The sequence below is a fragment of the Vombatus ursinus genome, unplaced genomic scaffold (assembly GCF_900497805.2).
Source record: "Vombatus ursinus unplaced genomic scaffold, bare-nosed wombat genome assembly UNPS02001287.1, whole genome shotgun sequence".
Lineage (NCBI taxonomy): Eukaryota > Metazoa > Chordata > Mammalia > Diprotodontia > Vombatidae > Vombatus > Vombatus ursinus.
This window is the reverse complement of record NW_020941065.1, coordinates 8631710-8648465: the sequence shown is the minus strand read 5'-3', so window position 1 is coordinate 8648465 and position 16756 is coordinate 8631710. Positions and strand designations below refer to the sequence as shown.

General features: G+C 41.5%; 1 protein-coding gene across 1 annotated transcript in view; it reads left to right on the top strand.

Annotated features, from left to right (window-relative positions):
* Positions 1–16756, top strand: part of CIT (citron rho-interacting serine/threonine kinase) — a 160696-nt gene that overhangs the window by 82687 nt on the left and 61253 nt on the right. Inside the window, exons 19-23 of the mRNA XM_027862269.1 lie at positions 3867–3962; positions 6328–6444; positions 7134–7243; positions 9073–9247; positions 11539–11736. Coding sequence (XP_027718070.1) covers positions 3867–3962; positions 6328–6444; positions 7134–7243; positions 9073–9247; positions 11539–11736 — 696 coding nt within the window. The remainder of the gene's footprint in view (positions 1–3866; positions 3963–6327; positions 6445–7133; positions 7244–9072; positions 9248–11538; positions 11737–16756) is intronic.

The window sequence follows — 16756 nt, the reverse complement described above, 5'->3', positions numbered from 1 at the left end:
CATAACCTCTTTCTGTTTTAATATTGTGTGTCAATAGCAGTGACTGGGATTTAAGACTACCTGACATTTTCAGTCTTCTCAATTTCATAATCACTTCAGAATTTTCAAAGTTAGAAAAAGTATGTATGTGTATGCATGTGTATGTGCGTGACACACCCCTTCCCAAAGGTTATTGGAATGCTGCCCTGAGCTGGGATTGATGGACCTTAAGAAATGGGTCAGCTTTGTCTTTGGTGCTAAGCAAACTGAAGTGAGAGGACACTTTGTGTTTTCCTATCCTTTTACCAAAGCAGTGTTTAGGTATTAAATTGACAAATGATTTAGGGTGCTATTTTTAATAGTTTAGGACATCTTGGTGGATAGCAGTTGTATTTGTCCTTAAGGGCTGAACAAATGAATGAACATACTCTAAAACATATACACTAAAGAAAAAAAAGCTGCATGCAAAGAAAGCAGATTTTAGACTATTCCTATTTCTAGGAGTCTGATGTTTGTAGTAAGTAAGTTAATCTCCTTTTGAAACTGAAACTTGGGAGTCAGTGCTCCTGAAACCTTGGGGAGTGCAGGTGGGGTGGTGGTGGTGTTTGCTTCCAGACTCACTAGCAGGAAACAGAGTGTTAGGGTTCTGATTCAGAAATTTGAGTTTTTGCTGGGGCTCTGTTACCATGCTTTTAGTGTTTTGTGTTTTTTCTTTTTGGTGAGGCAATCTGGGTTAAGTGACTTGCCCAGGGTCACACAGCTAGTAAATGGCAAGTGTCTGAGGCTGGATTTGAACTCAGGTCCTCCTGACTCCAAGGCTGGAGTTCTATCCACTGCGCCACCTAGCTGCCCCATTTTTTTTTAGTTCAATTTTTTTATTTTATTTTATTTTATTTTTTTGTTGTTGCCATGCTTTTACCTAGTAAAATTGGAAACGGGCTGTGGGGATTATTTTTTTTCCTTACTGGTTATTTTCTTAACCTTTATGAATTAATAGCAACAAAATTTTCATGTACCTAAGTACTTCTGTGTTGTCTGTACAGTAATGGGAGGGTCCGTTTTGACAATGTTTTTGATCTATATGGTATCTATGATACAGATAGGAGAAGTTGATTAAAAGTTTTATAATAATGGTGCTTTGGAAATCTTCTCAACTTGAGGTTCACTTTGCTCTAAAATACCTGATCACAAGAATCCAAACTTTCAGAACAAATAAATTTGGAAATAATTCCAATTACATGAGACTCTTGTCTTTTGCCAAAAGAATCAGTGTGGCATAGTAGATAGATAGACTACCATACTGCATAAGTAAAGATCTGTGTTCAAATCTGACTCTCAATACTGTGTCACCATGAGCAAGTTCCTTATCCCTCAGAGCCTGATTTTCTTATCTGTGAAATAAAGATGATTCGTAGAGGATATGATATTGCATGGCATCCAACAAGGTGACTGAGTGGAAAAGTTTAGGTGCTAGAAAGATAGGCCTTTGTTTCAGAGAGAAACTTGAGTTCATGAAAAGAACTGTGCAGTCTCCAGATGAAAACCAGCCTGTTCTGGGCCAGGCTTAGCCCACTGGCCACAGGCAATGACTGTCTGAGAGCTAGGAGCTCCTAAATGTCTCTCTAGATGCACATCCTAGCCTGAACAACAGAATATTCTTCATCCACTCGATTTTTCCTTTGTGGATAGTTAGATTGAACTTTTCGGATTGATTATATCTCTGATTTAGGAGGCTCTGTAATGTTCTAGGACTTGATGAAATCAACACAATGTTATTTGCAGATAGGAATATCTGGAGGGCCTTTCCATTGACAGGGATTTGAATTTTAGGATCACCCAAAGAAGGGGTACTATGGTGTCTATGAGCCATCTGTCGCCTGTTGTAGATATGGAATTACACAGGAGAAGCAGGGTGATGGGTTTCACCAGAGAAATAGGTGGAATACTGGAAACAAATATGGGCAGGTCCTATAGCAAGAGGAAGGCATGACTGAAGGACAGGGGTCCATTGGTATGAAATGTCTGAAGCCTGAGAGCAAGGCCCCCAGCATGTTGGTGAACTGATGGAAAGGCCCAGACAAGAGCTGCGTAGGATGGACAGGCTTAGATAGATTGTGATCTCCATCATTAAAAAGAATGTGCCCACCTAGATGAGATCATAGTTCCACTGGAGTAGGGGAGAGTAAAAGGTGGCATGTATTTTGTGTCTCCTCCACGTGGGTTATTGTGAGACCCCAGTGAGATCCTGTCTGTAAGGGGCTTTGCAGATTTTAAAGTTTCATTCATTCAATAAACATTTATTAAGAAAGTGCTTCAGTGCCGGGCATTGTGCTAAAGCCCTTTCTGTAAGTGGCAGGTAAAAAAAGGTCACTACATAGGCTAGATCAGGGATGAAAGGGACTGCAGGGTTTATTTAGTCCACCAGCCTCATTCTGTAGATGAGCACAGGAAAGCCCTAGAGGGTTAAGTGACTTGCCCAAGGTGCCGACTGTAGCTGACGAGTAGCAGGCATGGAATTCAAATCTAGGTCCTTTGTCTCTGCATCGTTGAGACTTCCACTAGATCACAGTATGCCTCTGGTCAGTTTTTTTATACTCAACTTTTCAAGAAGTTCTCTCTTTCAAACTATACTGTGCATGTTGCCTGATTAGAATTCAAAAAACTTAAATCTCAGAATTTTAGTAATTTTTGTGCACGTGACTTTCAAGCATTTTCTTTTCTATGATTGTATATAATCTTGCGAGTTTCCTTGCCCTTCACTTCAGAGAAAAGTTGCCTAGCAGCCCTCTGTAGAATCAGGCGCAGGTTTTATGTAATGATTTTGATGGCGGCCTTCACTGACTCATGGGCCCAGACTTCTGGGAATTCTAGTGTATGGGAGATAGCTTTGCATTCGGAGCATGTGCCTCTCAACAGGATGCCACTTTGTTTAAAGACCATCCTGGTGTTAGCAAATGAATGAGAGGGTTGCTAAATGACCGGCACGCAGAATAGTTTAATCTTGAAACCTGAACAGCACATTTTTAAAGCCCCTCCCCCCATGAACATGAGTAAGCGCTTATAAAAGTAAAGTTTTGGAATATTAAAATGTAACTTTACTGAAAAACAAAGTGAACATTAAATAATTTCCATAACTCCATTGTTCATGTCTGACCTTTAATGTACATGTGTAAATTTTTACTTAATTGCAATCAGCACCATTTTGTGTTTTTTTCATATGATATTTTCTCTACAGATTTGCATGTATCAATATCCATATGCCTATTTTTATTATGATATTTTAGTTTTTTAAATATCTAAACTTCTTCTAGCTGAGTTCCTGAGTAGTATGCTGGGTTTTTAAGTATAGAAAAATAGTGATAACTTTTTTTTTATCAGAATGAAAGTTACTACTTTTCCCTTTTAAGGCTGTCTTAGCACCTTGCAGAGAGAAATGGACCAAGATGGAATATAATTCCATTCCAGGAATGGAATATAATTCCAGGAAATTTTCTATCTTTATTTGCCTGATGGGTTCACATTGTAGTAGAGTGGGGAGTGATAGAGACAGAAGCTGGCTTAGTTACACTAAAGCTTTCCTAACATTGCCCTTAGAACCAACAAAAGAGAGAGAAAGAGACAGAGAGATAATAAGGGAGAGAAAGAGAGAGAGAGAGAGAGAGGAAGGAGGGAGGGAGAGAGAGAACGAATATGTCAGACCTTCAAATACCAAACCCCTTATTACATCCTAGGCGTAATGCTGGTTTTCCTTTCCTTCTGAGGGGGAAGGAGATGCCTGTTAATGATACTGCATATACCAAAGTTATGTTAACCATGTATGCTAAACATACTTTGGGTATATTATTTATTCCCTCTGCACACCTGACCTTTTACTCTTTTGTATTCAGGAGCTGGAGGAGAAGCACCGGGAGGCTCAGGTCTCAGCCCAGCACCTAGAGGTGCATCTGAAACAAAAAGAGCAACTCTACGAGGAAAAAATTAAAGTAAAGAGACTTTCTGATCTCCTTGAGCACACGCTTTGTACACGTCTCAGACTCTTTCTGTCCCCTGGTCACTTGTGGGGCTCTTTTTCGGAGCCTTGCGGAGCTCTGAGTAAACTCTATCCTTAGTCTGTTGTGGGAGGTTTTCGGGGTTATCCATGTGGGGATTTGGAAGTCAGACACACGATTTCATGATTAACTGAATTTTACCTTATCATTTTTGAGATGGAAACTTTACCACCTCCTATCTTCTTTGGAAATCAGACTTTGAAAGAGGCTCTTCAGTTTTCTCTGGTGCCATTAGTGATTTGGCCAGTGTACTTGAAGAGCCATCAATCTTTTTGGAATTAAGTCCTGTCCTCACCTTCTGCTCCTGCCCTTGGCCTCCCTTCTGGTTTGTTTTTTTTTTTCCCAGTTAAAGCACCGGGGGAAAAAAAAAGAGAAGAAGGCCAGAGGAAGAGGAGCTTGTATTGATTTCCCTGCTGTAACCTATAAACTGTGGACACCAAACCCTTTCAACTCTGATTGTAACCTGTTGGTCCCTAAATTTCTCTCATGTAACAGAAGATGTTTCCAACTTACGGGGCAGCCTGTGACTTGGAGTTTTCTTTACATTGACTGGCTGGGTTATGAAAATCTCTCCTATTTATGTTACAGACCTGTTTAGAAAAAGCTACCTCATCTTTACTTAGATATCTGTGGTAGACTTTGTCTCTGAACATTCTCCTTGTTTTTCTCCCTTAAAGCTTACTATAGGTCCATCATTTTTACCTTGTCAGACCTGACTACAAATACATAAGTTCTGGATAACAAGAGCTTTAACCTTCCTATTCTTCCTCCCTGCTTCCATGTTCCCTCCTTCCCCAGCTTGTCTCTTTTGAATAATTGTTATGTCTTATTACTGCTGTTATGGCCTTGAATCGTCCCACTAGGATTCTGTAATGCCATTTAGGTCATAGTTTTGATCATATACAAAAACTCTCTATTTTCTCCCTCTCTCAGTATGTCTCTTGTCATAATTTTAGAATTGTGACATAAGCATCCAAGAGATCTGGCAGCCTGTCCCAATGTGTTCCTTCTGTCTCCCCATGGCCCTGTCTTTACCTTTTGTGTTCATACCAACTGCTAATATTTTTTATCCACTGGCCCTAGTTTAAAGCCCTTCTCATGACATCAGTTCTTTGAAATGTGTTCTTTCCTTTCTTCATTAGATGAGCCCCATTCCAGCTGTCTAGTCTTTTTTAGCAAGATGTCCTTGTGATTGGTGAAACTAGTTCTCCTTTTTAACAGAGTTGATAGAAAAGACATGAACCCTGCCTGTGTCCCCAATTCTTTCAGCTTTATTTTCAACACCCTACTGTCCCTCTTGATGTGGTTGGTATCATTTAGGTTAATCTACATGGATGAGAAGCATGGGGTAGCTTTCAAAGAGCTCGAAGTCTTTTTTTCTCATTTTTATTTTTGTCAGCAGGGAGGACCATGTACTTCCTAGGACATTCAGTCCAGCTGGTAGATGGTGACACTGTCACCTTTTGTTACCTCGTGGCAGCAAAAGATGCTTCCATTGGAATGATCAGCTTCCTTTTCTCAGAGATATGTTTCTTCTTTAGCTAGACCGGAGCAGATGTGTGGAGGACAGTGGCTCACTTCATTCCTTTTCTAGTGTCTATTTAATTCGACTTGAGTCGGCCATCATAGATAGTGTTTTACCTTATTTATTGGTCTGGGATGTGAACCTGTCTGCTGTCACTTTAGAATTCTGCCCTCTGTCCTCAGGCTTAGCAGTCAACCACAGAAGGCTGATTCCACATCCCAGATTCTACTTTGTTCATCAGTGAAGAACACAGTTCGTATAAATTGAGACTTAATTGCGAGCAGACTCATCCTAAAGGTGGCTAGGATTAGAGGGTGTTTCTTGAGAAGAGAAGTGCGATACCTGCTCATTGGTATGAAGTATGCTATTCTGCTGCTCCAAATCACAGGCAGCATCTGCTGGCCATAAGAGCTTTTTCTAGGACCAGTTAGAGAGCAAGTTCTTTTCTTCTGCCTTCCCCTAAACACTCTTTAGCTGACCTGTGCAGTTTGCCTCTGTAGACTGTGAGGCAACTAGTTTTAAATAGGTACTTAGAATGACTCTACTCAATTATTTTTCCAGTGAATGGTATTATTTGTAAACTACCCCCTGATAATTGCCTCAGCCCCGTCAGTGTTTACTGCTTGCCCCAAAGTTTAGAGGCCTTGACTTCTTCCCTGCTCCTCCTCTTCTCCTCGTCTTTTCCTGGGCAGCAGCCCTCCCAAGTGCCCCTGTTTAGTCTTTCTCCTAAGCTGGGGTCCTTAGGTCATTCATTTACTCTTCTGTTTCCTTTAGGTGCTGGACAATCAGATAAAGAAAGATCTCGCTGACAAGGAAACCCTTGAGAATATGATGCAAAGACACGAGGAAGAAGCTCATGAGAAAAGCAAGATTCTCAGTGAGCAGAAGGCGGTAGGTGGGACCAAACTGAAAAGTACTTTGAACAGTCGTTTCTCACCGTGCTCTGGGGGCCACATACTTGAGAAGACTCCGTTTCTGGGCTTGTTGCTTAGATTTTGAGCATCATTATTGTACTAGGTGTTTGCCAGGGAGCAGCACAGAACATGACTTCCTCACATGAAAATCACACTGAAAAAACCATGATATGTGATGTTATGTCACCCTCTCAGACAGCATCTTCCCAAGGGTGATGTGAGAAGCTTTGTAGGGTTTTTTGTAATCGCATTTTCTTCTTCCTTAGCTTTGTGTGTCTTCCCTTTCTTAGTTATGTTCGTTTGTTGTAGGCAGTCGGAGACGATGGTGGAGTGACAAATGAAGAAATGTCATACTTTTCACTTAGAAATTCCTGAGAATGAATCCCACAAATTAGCTAATGACATGTAAATATGTACCCATTTAATTGTGGTCCTTCAAAACATTTTATGGAAGCTACTTATTTTTGTTTCTGTCTTAGAAGAGAGACTGGATATCAGCTTGTGTCCATGACTTTCATGACCGACATGTTAAAGGCTTTTTGAGTCAGTCTTTGCTTGTGGCCAGATTATAAATATTCTAGATGTGATTTTGACACTGACCGTGAATCTTGACTTAACTGATGGCATTTTCAGATGTATGTTGTCTAAAAGAGTATTGTGTTTCAGATGATCAATGCTATGGATTCCAAGATCAGGTCTCTGGAACAGAGGATAGTGGAATTGTCAGAAGCAAATAAACTGGCAGCAAATAGCAGCCTTTTTACCCAGAGGAACATGTAAGTCTCCAGAATTCTAGCTGCTTTCTTGGTTGCATTCTAGGGTTCACTTTCCAAGTGCCAAGCACACATACTTTCTCTTTGGGAAATTGTGACAAATTCAATTTCTTTGATTTGTAAAACGCCCACGCCTTTGCTCAGAGCTCAGAACCTTTCTTTTTGTATGATATTTGTCTCATCTAAGTGTCACAAGTCAACCATTTCTTTCCTTTCCCCTTGACGGTTTGACATTGCCTTGGAAGGAAGTCTCCTGTGGAATGACCCAGGAATCTAAGCTTGGTCTAGTGCCTTTTGTTATTTTTGTCAGGCTTGGATAAAAACACCTGTGGAATAAGTTTTCAGGTGAGGGAGGTAACTAACATGCGGGAGAACAAAGTCAGCGTCTGTGAGATTTTGATAGTCTTTAAGATGAAATTTAATAGAGATAAAAGTTGGCTTTGCAAGTCCATGTTGAGGGAGGTGTGCTGACGCAGCTGGTTGTCTGAAAAGAAAACCCAGGGCTTTGGGCCGAGAGTTCGGTGTGAATTGGTAACGTGGCTGCCAAGGAGTCTAGTCCGATGGGAGAGGACGCAGCTGGGATTGGGAAGGGCCTGGTGTTCATGCCGTGTGAAGCCTGACCAAAGGATCTCAGAAAACGGGGAGTGGGACATGCTAGTGCTCCTCGAGGCTGGCCCAGGAAAGGGGGCTTACTTGTTGGTCCAAGGGCAGGAGGCTAGGAGCCATGGGGAGAAATGAGAAAGTGCCAGATGGAGGCTTCGTGTGTAGGAAAACTTCTAAGAAGTGGAATGGACTCCTTTAGAGAGTGTTGGTTCCCCTCCCTGCTGGATTGAGCATGTTCTGGAAGGGTTCCATTTGAACTAGGTTGCTTCTGAGGTCTCTTCCAACTTAGAAATTCTGTGATGCCTGCCCTAACTCTCCCTCAGCCCAGCTTTCTTAAATACTTCAACTTACTTTGACATTGCAGGATAAAAAAGGATATTTTAGTCTCTCCAGGCATTGTCAGCAGCCTCTTTAATGTAACTATTTATAGCTTTGCTTTTGTGTATCTCCATTTCTTGTTAAAGTGACTTGCTTTTCTAACTGTTCAGAAATGAATGTTGTGTGAATGGGTAGCTTCTGTTTTGTTTTTCTGGCCTCTGGAAAATTTGGAAGTCGAGTCTATTGCAGAAAAGTAATTTAAAAAATGGGCCATCAAGGAAGATTGAGTTTCAGGATAGTTCTGTGTGTCTTCCCTTAAACTTGTTCATTTAAAACAGAACCATAGGTCATAGGTTTTGTCTACAAGTCCCTCTGTGGCTCTTCTTACCCGTCTAGATACTTTAGGTCACAGTAAGACAGTTCTTAGCCTTTCAATCTTTCTGGTCTGTTACTTCTATGCAGTTTAGAGAAAGGAGTAGTGCATATCTGAGGGAAATGGAAGGAAAAAGGATACTTTTTCCAAATAGGTTCTACTTCCTGTTTCTCTTTTGGGACCTTGTTTAGGTGAGTGATTGCCTGAGGTCATAAAGTTAATCTCTTATTACGTTAATTTTCTGCCTGCTTAGATAGACTTCACAATTGGAAAAGGAGTTAAATGGTAATATTTCTATCATCTCCCACATGCATGATTAATACCACAGGTGTGGGGACCTGAGCAAAGATGACTAAAAGTTAACCAGATTTTTCCGTGATGTATATTTGAGGCAGAAATAGGATAAGCTAATTTGGGAGTGATCATGGTCCGTTTATTGAGAAGTTTCTGTTATACTATTTTTGTATGTACTTTCTAAATCAAATGATGGTCTGCAAGTGAATATGTATTTTTGTTTGATTCCCTCCACCCCCATCAGGAAAGCCCAAGAAGAGATGATTTCAGAACTCAGACAACAGAAGTTTTATCTGGAAACACAAGCTGGGAAATTGGAGGCTCAGAATCGAAAGCTGGAAGAACAGTTGGAAAAAATCAGTCATCAAGACCATAGTGACAAGAGTCGCCTTTTAGAGCTGGAGACAAGGCTGAGGGAGGTACAAATGAAGATTCATTTTTCATTAATCTTACGTGCCGAGGAGAAATTTAACCTCCCAATTAACTAAGCTTAACAGCATGGAGAAGGGAGAGGGGAGGAATGAATGACGATTCCAAATTTTTGAGCTTTGGGTGGCTTGCGGGCATATCTGTGCCAATAATAGAAGCGGTGATAAGGGCCCCCCTCTATTTTGAGGAATGAGGTGTGAGTAGAGAAGATGAATTTGGTTTTAGGCATGCTGAGTTTGAGGCAAGTGGACCATCTGAGTAGAAATGTCCAGGAGGCAGTTGGAGATATGGGACTTGAACTTAGTTTAAACTTCCAGGACGAGAAAGGGCTGTAGACAGATGTTTGGGAACATCTGCATCGAGCTAATAGTTGAAACCCTGAAGATGGATGAGGCTTCAAGGAAGAGAGCACAGAGGGAGAAGAGAGTAGGGCCAAGGCCCGAACCTGAAATGCTCACAGTGGGGAGTATCTTCAATTATAATGGAGTCTTAAAAGGAAAGAGAGAGGACAGAGAGGTTTTTCATCATGCCTTTAAGTGGTCTGAAAGCCTCAGAGGATAATTAACTTTAATTTTCTAGACTGTTTTTTTTATTAGTTTCTACAATAGGCTTTTTAGCATAGGGCCTCACTTAGTGCTCTAAGTAGTTAAAATACATCTCTGCAGAAAATTTACATTTGAATAGTGTTTCATTCCCTTGCTTTTCCCCTTTCAAAAATTTCTACCTTATGGTGTGGCCCCCAGGCAGGCAAGGACTCTAGCTCCATCTTAACAGGGCAAATACATGGAAAGATGTTTCCAGTGAAACTTGTTGCTTCATTTGGAATTAGGCATTTAGACTCACTGTATATCCCAGAGAGAAGCAAGAAGCCTCAGTCTTTTGGGGCTTGTGTTTCCTTTGGGGATTTGGCTAGGAAGGTCAGCTTCGCAATTAAAATTTTGTTTCATTTTCTCTGGCAACAAGCTGCATATAGAACAATAAGGAAAACGGGTGAATAGTAGTCATTCAGCCAGCCACGTGTTACCATTATATCTAAGAATACCAGACCATCATCATGCATAGTGGCTTATCTTAAGTTGACATTCCTCCATCTTCATACTCTTTCCTTCTGACATTTGAAGAATGAATGGCTCATTCTTAGCTATCATTACTCCCTGGTTACATGACTCTGGAGTTGTCTCATTTAGAGTTGCCATTAGCCAGAAGAATCCTAAGACTCCACTATATTGTAACTTAGGTGTAATATAAGTTCTCAGAGAGTTTCAGGATACACCTAAAAGAACCAAGTTTACCTTGAAATCTGTGGGCCAAGTATTTGTTGTTCTAAATAAAATCTACTTTCCCACCTTGTTTTATATATGTTGCCTAGATTCATCTATTCATGTTTGAATCTGTTGTGGCTTTGAATAATGAATGTGTACATCCATTGAACACCAGTTAGCCATCCCATATTTGCTGTTTCCCTTGTTGTCGTTGTAGCTGGACTATTGGCTTTTTGCTTGGGTTTTCATCTTTTAGCTTTGCCAAGGTCCTTGTGTTTAGATTGACCCAAGAGGGATTTACCCCATGGTCTGCAGAGTATCCTGCACTTTTACAGAGAGAAAGTGTTGGAGAGCAGAGATATCTGGTCTTTGAGTTCTGCTTTTACCCTAAGTAGTTCTACCCCCGCCCCCGTGAAATCACATGGCATGTCACCTGCCTTTGGGAGTTCTGCCTTCTGGGTGGGCATGTCTCCTGAGCAGAGGCATGCTAATTGTGCTCTTTCCTTCTGGTATTTTAATAGGGGGTAAGAAGCACCAGTTTGCAGTGTGATAATGGGGAATTACCTAATAAAAAGTCAATCAAGGCAGGCATATTTAAACTAAATGAAAGTGGTCTGTCATTCTAATCAAGTTTTGTTAACATTGTAAACGTGCCCTTGTTACTAATAGGAAGTTATTTGTAGCTATTTTCTGTGTGTGATACAGCTATTAGATATTTTTTTTAAATATATGAGTAATTGTTCTAATTTGCATTTGAGATTCTTGCTCTGTAGTTCTCTCTTGGACCCGTTCCAAGCCCTTAACTATTTTAAGTGATGGATAGCATGAAGGCCTAGGACAGTTCTAGCACCGGCTAGGTTTATCAGAAGCAATGAGGTTTGCCAGTGGAATGTTTTCCTTTGTGCTGCCCTCAGTAAATGTTCTGCCACCCCAGTTTGAGGGGCACAGCTGTGTCAGGTTTTGCCTTCATTTCCTTGTCAGTTGACTGCCTTTGAGTGTTGGCTGTTTCTCTTAATTAGGTTAGTCTAGAGCACGAAGAACAGAAGTTGGAACTTAAGCGCCAGCTCACTGAACTGCAGCTCTCCCTCCAGGAGAGAGAATCTCAGCTTTCGGCGTTGCAGTCCGCTCGCACAGCCTTGGAGAGTCAACTCCGCCAGGCGAAAACCGAGCTGGAGGAGACAACGGCAGAAGCAGAGGAGGAGATCCAGGCCCTCACGGTAGGTCCAAAGAACACCAGAGCGGTGGGGCTTGGGGGACACCTGGCAGAGCAGAGACCTGATGAGGCGAGAGCTGTGGGGGGGGAAGAAGGATTTCCAGAGGCTGTTTAACTGCCAGAGAGTCACCTGACCTGAGCTTCTCCTTCACTTAATTGGAGTTGGTATATTTTTCTTGGTTGGTTTTTCTTTGGATAATTAATTGTGGCTGCTGGAAGTTTCTTTTGGAATTTTGAACCTGTTGTGTGCTCCTCCTGTTCCTCCAGTTTACCTTTGCATGATGTTCTATGGTTTTATGAGACTCCTTCCTCACAATAACCCTGGCAGTTAGGAAGTCTCTGACACTTCAAGTCAAGTGAGTTGGGTTCCAGTCCCAGCTCTTGACACTTATGCTAACCACGTGGTCTGGGGTGAGTCCCCTTAACTTCTAAGAGTTGGCCTTCTCAGCTCTTAAAGGGGGAAAGGGGAATGGGAGGTTGGAAGAGATCATCTCTAAGCTCCTTTCCAGCTCTAAATCTGTCCTCTGATCCTTCCAACTCCTGCATTTTGTAAGAGTAGTGCAGGTATTATCACCATTTTAAAATGAAGAAACAGAGGCTCAGTGAGGTTTCCAGAGGTTTAGTGACTTACTCATGATTATAGCCAGGGTGTGTTAGGATTGGGACTGGAACCCAGGTGTTCTTACTCAAAAGCTAGTACTTTTTTCACTATAACACACTACTTCTCAAAAATAGTATTTTATATTTTTATTTCCACTAATAGGCATTTTTCTTGGGTTTGCACTATGTTATTCTTTCTAGATATCACTTAGTACAAATGTAGATTAATGCTATGTCTCCCCTCCTGTTACTATTAGTTGCCGTTCTATCATTTTTAATTATTTATATGGTCAGCCTCTGACTTTTACTGAATTATTCTTATTTTAAAATCATGGGTCTTCTTCATGATATTGTCTTGCCATCTAACAAGATCCAAATAGGAAAGATTTTGAATTTCTTTTAAAAAGTGATTTATCTTAGATCCTTCCTACTGGTTAAATGGAGTCCCTGTATTTCTGTTGCTAGTATTTTGAAGTTATTGACATTACCCTCTTTCTGAATTTTTGCCCTCATGCCAAAAGAATTTATTTAATTTGTTTATTATTTATCATTTCAGATATTTATTTATAAGCCATCAATTAAGGAATGAAAATTTAGCACTTATATGCCTAGTACTGAGTTTCCATTTAAATAGCCTTTTCTCCTTACAATACTAGGCTGCAGTGATATTCCTCAAATCTAAAATTTCCTTGGGCCTGCAAAGATAGGACCATTTTTTGCCACCCTGTTAGAATAAGGAAAGGCACAGACATCATATCTTACTGTGTTTCTTTTTGAGACGATAAATACAAAATTGCACGTGTATCACAGCTGTTTTTCTGCCGGTAGATTGGCCCTTTAAACTATTAAATTCTGGAAGTTAGAAGGTGCTGTGGACTGGCTTTTGGAAGCCTACCACAGTTCATTTAGGTGGCTGAGATCACCGCCTCAAAGTGTACGAAGAGCATCTGACTGCTCTTCTGCCTCTTCTGTTGTGGCCTCAACCTCTTCCCAGCCCTTTGAGGTGGGTGTCTCCCTATGGTTTTGGCCCTTCCCTCAACTCCATGGGCAGTCCCATTCAGTACCATGGCTTAACTTCTGCTTTCTTAGAGATGACCTGTGAATATCTGTTGTAGCCCAAACTTCTTCCCAGCTCCAAGCCAGTGGCTCCAGCTGCCTAGATGCTACTCCCAGTGGAGTAGCTCTCACGAGCATCTTATGTGCAGCAGGCCCAAAACTGAGCACCCAGTTCTTCCTCCTTCCCCACCCCTCCCCCTCAGACCCGCTGACTCCTGCTGAGGCTGGCACCGTTTCTTCAGTATTCCCTGTTGGAGTCTTGTTCTCAGCAGTCTCCTCCCCTTTTGTCTCATCATCTGCCCAGTCCTGTCACTTCTTGATTCTGGCTTGGCCTGGAGCCAGTACCCTGGTGTGGGTGCCGGCCTTGCCATCGCCCACTGGTGCTGCTACAGTGGGCTTCTCACATCTCCTCGTGAAAGCTCTTTCATGTTTGTGCCCCAAGTCTTCCTTGTCTTTCTACCTTGTGTTTATTGTAAGGACGTTCATTCTTTATCTTCTTAAATATGGACATGGTGTCTTTCATGATAAAATTTAATTTTGTGAAGAGTAGGGATTGTTGCACTTTTAAGAATACTTTGTATCCCTGGCATTTAACACTGAGCTTGGTGCAAAGTGGATCCTTGGTTAATGTTTATCGATTGGTAACTTGCGAGCAGATCTCGCCTTATCTTTTTTTTGTTCCAGAGTCTTCAGTGGCTCCCTGTTCCAGGTAAAGTCCAGTTCCCTTTGCTCAAGCATCTTAGTCTGATCTCAAACTGGGCCCCTGACCCAGAGCTAGGCCTGCATCAAGCAGCTGTTTCATAGGTGCTTTCTGATTATGGTTGTGTCTTTACTCTGTAGACTGTGGATTCCAGGTACACTAGACTCAACATAACCCATGAATGGACCTTGCCCTGGCCTTCCTAGTGCTTTCTCTGCCTGGCATCGCTTCTCTGTTCTGCTGATGCCTTTTGGATTGTTACTCACCCTTTTAGTCCCCATAGATGCAGCTTTCTCCATTAAGCTTTCCTGAAGTCCCACAGTCAGTAAGCACCTTCCCTCCCTTGATCCTCCGAAAGACTCTGTTGGCCCCTCCCTCGTACTTGTCTGGGTTCCTTTGTGTTGTGTTTCCTTTGTGTCATTTTCATCTTATCAGACTGTAAGCTCCCTGAGGGTAGAGACTGTGCCTTATCTGAAGTTGTTTCCCCTCAGTGGCCAGCACTGTGATTTGTGCACTGTGGGTGCTTGATAATGCTTGTTGAATTAATCTGTCATTTTTAAAAAGAGATATGGGCTTCTTGAAATCTAGAGCTTTAGTTCTCCTTTGTTGGAATGCCTGCGATACTTGTGAAATAGGAAGTGTTTGGTGCGGTCAGTGTCTATCCAGATAGATGGTACATATAGCTCTTTAAGTGAAATAGTTGGGTTTATGTATTGGGTACACAGAAATCAAAACCTTTTCATTTGTTGATTTGATTTTGCTGTTTGAAGTTTGAAGATTGTGTGTGTGTGTACATGCGTGCTCGTGCCTATTCTCTGTTAATTATTGTCACTAATCCTGGTTATCGGTAACATGGGATTGTTTTTTTGGATTCAGTTCTGTTAAATGTATTCATTCTAAAGAAGGTATTCTTTTCTGGAGAGGAAAATGATTGAATTCAGATATGATGAGTTTCAAATTAAAGCAGTTTGGTAGAAAATGATCTCTTAAGAGTTCATAGTGTTTAAATGGGAGCTACTGTGGCATGCTACATTCTGAAAAGAAAATGAAGTTGGATCTGGCAAGATCTAAAGCAAGGCATTTACCTCTCAGCGTGAGATGAAGTTTTAAAGAAAAAAGTTACCTGATGTGGCCTTCTGATTGGACGGAGCCCAGTTAAACTGTAGAACCGTGTCGGAGTCACTTGTCACAAAAGCCATTTGGTTGGCCTTTTCTTGCTTTCTGCTTTACCACTCTCCTTTGGATCCACCCTTTTTTCCCCTATGCATAAAAATTCAACCACTGTTAATAGTAGAATATTGAATGAAGTCAGAAAGTGTACGTGAAATTAAATGTGTATAAATAGCCACATAAGGAAACTTTTCAATACTTTGGGTCTGAACCTCTGAAATTGCAAACTCTGCAGTTTTGATTGTTGGGGGAGATCGTTTGTGGTATCTCTAGACTTCTTATTTACCATAAGGATTCCTTGTGATCTTCTTAATCAGAGGTTGTAAGGGCATACAGAAGCCAGTTGGCTTTGTGCATGTGTGGCATAAGGTCACACTGAGACCTACGGGAGAGGTTCTGGCTTCCTGGTCTGTCTGGATGTAATTTGGAGATGTGTCTGCCGTTTTGGCCTAAGGAATGTCACTGCATAGTCAAGAAGCTTCTAGAAGCTTTTTGCTTAGTATCATTTTTCTCTCAAATATCGTTGCCATATGGTTCTGTCGTCAGTTTTCCTTCTGGGTGCTTATTAAAATCAATAATCAATGCCTACTCACATCCCTGTTTTTGATATGTGCATCGCTGATTGACATCATTCTAAAAACTGCATTTAATTATTAAATTGCCAAAGTGAGAGCCCAGAAATAAAATCAAGGAACAGAAATAGGAAGATTGAGTTTGGTGCGTGCTTTCCATGTAAAAGAATGAGTGAAGGAGAGCTTCGGTCTTTATTCGGGCTTGGCCTGGCTTCTGAAGATAGCTTGGGCTCTAATCTTGCCTGTTTTCATCAGGTTCTTAGCAGTTTTCTCCTTGCCTTCTTTCTTCCTCTTCCCATATTCTCATGAAAACAGATGGGAAAGACAGTTGAGACAATACTGTGTGTAGGAAAGGCTGACTGTAAGCTACCTTTCCAGCTTTACCTCTCACACAGCCCCTTCACGTGGAGCTCGGGGGGACTGTTTGCCCTTCCCCGAACATACTTTGTACTTTGCTGCGTCTGCATTTTTGCTCTTGTTCTTTTGGCTTCCCCTCATCCTTTCCCCAGCCCCTTCTCTGACTGTTAGAGAGAGTGCAGGGGGCTGTGTCCTTGCTGTTAAGAGTAACTCAAGGTGCCAGGGCTTGTCCACTGGGTGGCTGGGGGTCATGAGTCATAGATTGAAAGCTGTAAGGGAACTTAATGGCCATCTAGTTAAGTACCCTCATTAGATAGTTGAAGAAATTGAAAGCCAGAGAGGTTATGGTTAACCCAGGGCCTTCTGACTCCCAAGTCTAGCACTCTTTCCATGGGACCACAAAACATGAGGAAATCCCCTTATCACCTAGAGCTTTGGATGATGACAACTCAAATTTATGTAGCACGTTCGAGTTTGTAAATCACTTTCTTCAGACATCCACTCCATTTTTCCAGATGAGGAAACTGAGGCTATGAGAGATTAAGTGACTTGCCCATGATCATGAAACT